Genomic DNA, 6,850 nt, shown 5'->3' on the forward strand with positions numbered 1-6,850 from the left:
CTCCCCACAGTGCTGGGATTAAAGGTATGTGCCACTATGCCCTGCCACACTGCTTAGAGTTATCGCTGTATAGCCCTGGCTGACATGGAACTTGATGTGTGTACCAGGCTGGCCTCAAACTCACAGAGATCCACCTACCTCTGCTTACTGAGTGCTGGGATTAAAGGTGTGTACCACCACACCTGGCTCAGCCTATACTTTAAACATTACCAAGAAAATTCTTTTCTTTTTATTTTATATGTATGAGTGTTTTGCCTGCATGGATATGAGTGCATCCATGTCATGCAATGCCCAAAAAGGAGGCCAGAAAAAGGCATCAGATCCCCTGGAACTGGAGTTATAGACAATTGTTAACCCCCATGTGGGTGCTAGGAACCAGACTCAGGTCCTCAGCAAGATCATCCAGTGCTCTTAACCACTGAGCCACACCCCAGCCCCTCATAGGGGTATTCTAGGCAGGTGCTCTATCAGCATTTGAGGAAGGTCTCTGTAGACCAAGATGGCCTCCAACTCATGATCTTCCCTACCTCAGCAGGGATTACTGGCACACACCATTATAACTAGCTTTTTTTTTTTTTTTCCCAGAGATGGGAATTATATATTCCAGGCCTTATATCCTGGGCCTTATATATTCCAGGCACAGACTCTACCACTGAGCTACACCTCAACTGTTTTTTTTACTTTTTTTTTTTGTCTTTTTGAGACAGGGTCTCCCTGTAGTCCCAGCTGACCTGAACTCACTATGTAGACCAGGCTGACTTTGAACTCACAATGATCTGCCTGCCTCTGCTTCCCTGAGTGCTGGGATTAAAGGTGCGCCACCATGTCTGGCTGTCTTTTTTACTTTTTAAGACAAGTTGCCCAGGCTGGCCTTGAACTTGTGATCTTCCTACCTCAGCCTACACAGTAGCTGAGATTTACAGGTGTACCCCACCATCCTAAGCATTCCTTTCTTTTTTCTTTTTTCATCTTTTTGAGACAGGGTCTTCCTGTAGTGGGGCTGGCTTGGAACTCACTATGTAGACCATGCTGGCCTTGAACTCAAAGAGCTCAGATAGGATCTCTTGTATCCTAGGTTAGCCTCAAACTTGCTATGCAGCTGAGGATGATCTTGAACTGGGTTATACAGTACACACAGTGTTGTGAAGCCCCTGACCCTGGGAGGGTCTCAGGCTGGGCAGGAGGGGCAGTGCCTAAGTAAATTGTTCCTCTTTGAATCCCTAGCTACTTGTGGGTTACAGGTAATGTTAGAACTACAAAGTCATGGCTCAGCCTAAAGGGGCTGGTGCATGGATGTTACTTTTGCCAAGATAGTGCTTTTTTGGAGCCTGTGCTGAAGGCAAGGCACTGAGCTGAGCTTTTTCCCGTGACATCCCCTTGGAATGGCTGGAGCAGGAAGCTCAGAGCAGAGTCACCATCAGCCCCAGCTTGACCTTGGCTACCAGCCACATTCAAGGGAGGGAAGGAGAGAGGACAGGCATGTCTCTTGGACCTCCTGGCTTCAGTATGACAGGAAATGAGCTACATCCGAGCGGAAGTCAGCAGGTCTAGTGCTGCTCATGGCAGAACCTTCCAGAGCTGCTTGATGAGGATGTGTGCTCAGCTTCCTGTCCTCCTTGGAGCACAGCCATGCTGAGGCTGTCTGGGTCCCTGCTGATGTTGGGACTTTGCTTATAGCCTTTGTATTTTCTGTCCTGTCTGGTCACCTGCCCTGGGGCTCTGGCTTGATCCTCAGATACAGCCTGGTCCATCTCTGGGAACAAGATTTCACAGTCATTCAGTTGAGCACCTTCCTCCTTGGCTGTCCCTCCCTGTAGCCTCTGAGTGCTGCACTTTTTTTTTTTTTTTAAATTTTATGATTTTTATTTTATGTGCATGTGTGTATTGCCTGCATGGAAGTAAGTGCACCCGTGTTGTGCAAAGCCCACGGAGGTCAGAAGAGGCTGTCGGATCCCCTGGGACTGGAGTTACAGACAGTTGTTAGCTGCCATGTGGGTGCTGGGATTCAAACCCCGGGTCTTCTGCAAGAGCAATCAGTGTTCTTAACTGCTGAGCCATCTCTCCAGCCCCAAGTGCTGCACTTTCTTACTGCTTCCTCTGCCTGGAGTCTCTTGTCTTACTGTGTCCATCTTGTCACAACTCTGGCTTTTCCTAAAGCATGCGTGTTCAGTGTGTGTCATGTGTGGGCGGAACTGCAGTTGGATCACAGAATACAGGCTGGAGGTGCGGCTCAGTTGGTAGAGACTTGCCTAGTATACAAAAAGCCCAGGGTTCCAGCTTCAGTATCACATAAACTGGGCATGGTGGCACACACCTGCCAAACCTGTGATTGGGAGGCAGAGGCAGGCCTGGTCTACATAATGAGTTTTAGGCCAGCTGGGACTACAGGGAGGATCTGTCTCAAAACAGAAAAAAAACAAAAAACCCCAGAAATTCAAGGTCATCCTTGGCTACATGGAAAGTTTGGACCCACCCAGGCTACATATCCAGCTTTTGTTTCTGTATGAGCATCCGTTCCACTGGAGGACCCTGTGTGTCATAAACGGTTTGCCAGGATAGGCTAAGTGGGTCTGTAGGCCTTCCCAAGAGTTTGGTGGTAGTGCTTCATAGTGGCATCTTTGTTCCCAGGCTCCAGACTGTGCCGAAAGTCTGCTCTGAGCAGGGAACTGCCTGTTCCTAACAAACATGGGCTTCCTGAATGCAGCCAAATGGCCTCATTCCTCTGGATTGCTGCTTCTGAGACATCAAGCCCAGGAAAGCTGTAGCAGGTGGCACCAGCTGGCTGTGGGCTCTGCAGGCTATGCTCGCTCCCCTGGCTGCTTTCTGGGGCTGTGGAGGCTGCAGGGGATCCTGCACTTCATGGTGGAATGTTCTGAGATGGTAGCCCTAGGATTCCCAGGCTCACTCCCTGGGCTGCTGCCAACACAGCCGGCCATGAGTCTGAGTGTGTGCCAGTCCTGCTCCCTGTGGGTGGAGGTGCTATGGGGACAGGTTGTTCTGGCTGTGGGCTTGGGGCACACCCCCATGACGAAAGGATCACGTGTCGGGCAGAAGAGGGTGTGGCTTTTCCCATGGCTGGAGGCAGGGCAGTCAGGTCAGGGTAGTCAGGGCAGACCCTGAGTCACCCTGGGCTGCCAGGGCGGAAGCAAGAGAGAAGAGAGCCACTTCAGCCAGTCCTGGTACAGAGCCAGGAGCATCTGCCAGCTCTGGTGCTCCTCCACCTTTCCTGGGTCAGCCGGGCATCAGCCCCTTGAGCCAGAGGGAAGGGGTACAGTCACACACACCTCCCGCAGTGGGATTTGGAGGCCAGATCCTTGCCTGCTGGAAGGTTGAGGCCAGCTGAGAAGGGAGAGTTAGGATGAGGCCAGTTGCAATGAATCCCATTTCCTTGCCTCCTGCTTACCCTTAGGTGCCAGCAGATACCTGCCTTGGGTCTGTTTCCCATTCATCCTGGTGGCCGACCAGCCCTGGTTTCTCTGCACCCTGCCCTCACTATTCAGGGAGTGAGAGTGAACAGGGGACTCAGACCAGTCGGAACACTGTGACAGGCCATTTCCTTCAGGACAAGGATCTGGAAGTGGCTAATTTTAAAAAAAAAAAAAAAAAATGGAAGTATGTGGGGCATGTGTTGTCACTTTGTAACCCAGTTGGCTTGGGGAAACCTGGGCATGTGGTGTAGGCCCACATTGCCACCTAGTGGCGGAGGTGGCAGCTGCTGCGTAGACCCAGATCCCACCCCTAGTGTGGGTGTAGCATTGGGGAGAGGGAGCCCCAAGTGTCTACAGCTGTTGGTACCAAGGTTACCAGGAGCCCTGTATGGGGCATGTGTTGTCACTTTGTAACCCAGTTGGCTTGGGGAAACCTGGGCATGTGGTGTAGGCCCACATTGCCACCTAGTGGCGGAGGTGGCAGCTGCTGCGTAGACCCAGATCCCACCCCTAGTGTGGGTGTAGCATTGGGGAGAGGCAGCCCCAAGTGTCTACAGCTGTTGGTACCAAGGTTACCAGGAGCCCTGTATAACCTCCTGCCTCCCACATTGATACCATACTGGGAAGCAAAGGCAGAAGTATTACTGGAAATTCAAGGCCAGTCAGGCTACAGATTGAGAATGTCTCCATTAGCCAAAACCAGTCAAGAGCCAGGCATGATAGTGCACATCTTTAATCCCTGTACTCTGGAGGTAGAGACAGGCAGATCTCTATGAGTTCAAGGCCAGCCTGGTCTACATCAAGGCCAGCTGGGGCTACAGGGAGACCCTGTTTCAAAAAGACCAAAAAAAAAAAAAAAAAAAGATTCCAATGTGAATGTCACTTGTTAACTGTTAAGGCTCTTTGAGTGACAAAGGTGACCCATGTCCTTGGTGAAGGGGAAGAAGGTTTCATGGCCACCTCTGTAGCCTGGAGAGGCTTGCCCTCTGCTCCCTGTGTCTGAGATTGACAGTCATCCTCCCATGGAGCTGTGTGGGTGAAACTTGTGCCTGGGGCTGGTCATAAGGCGCTGGCCTCAAAGTAGTCCTAACAGACTTCCCTTCCTTTGCCCCTCCCCGACAGGCCCCAGCCCTCTGGATCCCAGCTTTTTCCTGCCTTTGTTTACTTAACTGCCTCTGCCATCACACTGGGTCCCCAGGGCAGGGCTGTAACCCCAGCCACTACAACAATGGGCAGGGTGGAATGCTGACAGGAAGACTGATGGGAGGGTTTGTAGATGGTGGCTGGCTACACCCGGATCTCCACCTGTGCCCCAGTCCTTGCTGCCTGGTGTTCTATGGCCTGGGGCTGGGTGCCCACTCAGCTGCAGGGACTCATGCACCTTTTCTCCCTCAGGCTGGAGCAACCCTACTTCAGTGCCAACGCACAGTTCTTCCAGGCTCTGGGCCAGTGCTCATCTCTGCAGCGCCTGTGTCTGGTCTCACGCAGCGGCACCCTGCAGCCTGATGCTGTGCTAGCTTTCATGGCCCGCTGCCTGCATGTTGTCGTGTGTCACATGTTCACTGGAGAGTCCCTCACCACCTGCAAGAGCCTGCAGCAGTCGCTCCTCCGTAGGTGAGTGTGTGGCTTAGTCTCATGGTGGCCAGGGGAGCCTCCAACAGCACCAGTGTCATAAACTCTCAATAGAATTTGGGCAGATGGAGCTCCAGGTGACACACAGCAGAGTGAACAGGGGGTCTAGCCTCCTTGTGCAGTGGACTAGTTTCCGTAGAGGGTCTGAGCCATGTGGTCAGTTGTCTAGATGGGCCAGACCTATAATCCCAGTTACTTGGAGGCTGAGGCAGGAAGATTCCAGGGAAAGTTCAAGGCCAGCCTCAGCTATAGAGGTGGCTCAGCCCCCTTCATTTCAAGGATGAATGATAAAGCTGGACATGGTGGTATGTTCCTGTGATCCCAGCACTCAGCAGGCTGGGGGTGTAGCCTGGGCTTTATAGATGTTCTCAAAAAAAAAAAAAAAAAAAACAAAACAAAGTCTGCAAACGCTGTTTCTCATCCTCTGTTCTTAAATTTTAGCACCCACAAATGGATACTGGCTGTAGTTGGCTTGGGCTACCCTAACAACATTGTCCTAGACTTGGGAGTTAAACAGTGGGTACTTAATTTCTCAGTTATGGAGGCTGGAAGTCTTAAATTCAAGTTGTTGAAGAGGGCCCCCTAAGGGACTGTCTTCTTGATCCTACCTTATCTGATTGTGAGGTCTCCACCCTGCTGACCTTCCAAAGCTCCATATCTTTAAGATTTATTTTTAGTTACTTATTTAAACTTTTTTGACATATTTTTTATTTTATGTCTATGAGTGCTTTGCTTAAGTGTACCGTGTGCATGCAATGTGCACAGAGGCCAGAAGAGGGCATCAGATCCCTTGGAAATGGAGTTGCTGATGGTTGCTAGCTGCTATATGAGTGTTGGGAACCAAACCTCAGTACTCTGCAAGAGCAGCTCTTAACTGCTGAGCCAGCTTTCTAGCCCCTGAATGTCCTTTTTAAAAAAAATATTTATTGGGCCAGGTGTGGTGGCGCACGCCTTTAATCCCAGCACTCAGGAGGCTGAGGCAGGCAGATCTCTGTGAGTTCAAGGCCAGCCTGGTCCACATAGTGAGTTCCAGGACAGCTGGGGCTATAGGGAGACCCTGTCTCAAAAAGACAAAAAAAAAAACAAAAAAAAAACCATATATATAATTTTTATGTGTCTGAGTGTATTACCTACATGTATATAAGTGTACTTACATTGTGCAATGCCTATGGAAGTCAGAAGAGGGTGTTGGATTCCCTGGAACTGGACTTACAGCCAGTTGTTAGCTGCCATGTAGATGCTGGGAATTGAACCTGGGTCCTCTGCAGGAGCAGCCAGTGCTCCTAACCACTGAGCTATTTCTCCAGCACCCTGAGTATCCTTTTTGATGACATTTTGCCTTTATTTTTTCCTTTTGTTTGAGTCAGGATCTTGTTATGTAGGTCCTGTCTGGACCTCCTGCATGCTGGGATGACAGGCTTGCACCACTGTGCTTTGCTTTCTCACACAGTGAAATATCTTAGAAAGCACTTGTCAGCTCACCTAGTTCTGGCCTGTTCTCTTTACAGGTCTGCAGGTCTTTGGAAAAATTGTGACAGGACTGGGAATGTATTAATAGCTCAGTTAGTGGAGTACTTACCTAGCATGCATGAAGCCCTGGCTTCGTTCTCAGGGCCACTTAAAACCCTGGGCTTGGTGGTACATACCTTTAATCTCAGCACCAGGGAAGTAGAGGCAGGAGGATCGCAAGTTGGGAGTTCATGTCTCTGCATCTGTGATAATCCCTTCAGACTACTCCTAGCCTCTCTCTCTCTCTCTCTCTCTCTCTTTCCCTCTCTCTCCCTCCCCCC

General features: G+C 50.5%; 1 protein-coding gene across 1 annotated transcript in view; it reads left to right on the top strand.

Moving 5' to 3' along the window:
• Positions 1 to 6,850, top strand: part of Fbxl18 (F-box and leucine rich repeat protein 18) — a 22,410-nt gene that overhangs the window by 8,646 nt on the left and 6,914 nt on the right. The window contains exon 4 of the mRNA XM_008851373.3: positions 4,824 to 5,042. Coding sequence (XP_008849595.1) covers positions 4,824 to 5,042 — 219 coding nt within the window. The remainder of the gene's footprint in view (positions 1 to 4,823; positions 5,043 to 6,850) is intronic.

The sequence above is a fragment of the Nannospalax galili genome, unplaced genomic scaffold, assembly GCF_000622305.1.
Source record: "Nannospalax galili isolate Female #2095 unplaced genomic scaffold, S.galili_v1.0 scaffold664, whole genome shotgun sequence".
Lineage (NCBI taxonomy): Eukaryota > Metazoa > Chordata > Mammalia > Rodentia > Spalacidae > Nannospalax > Nannospalax galili.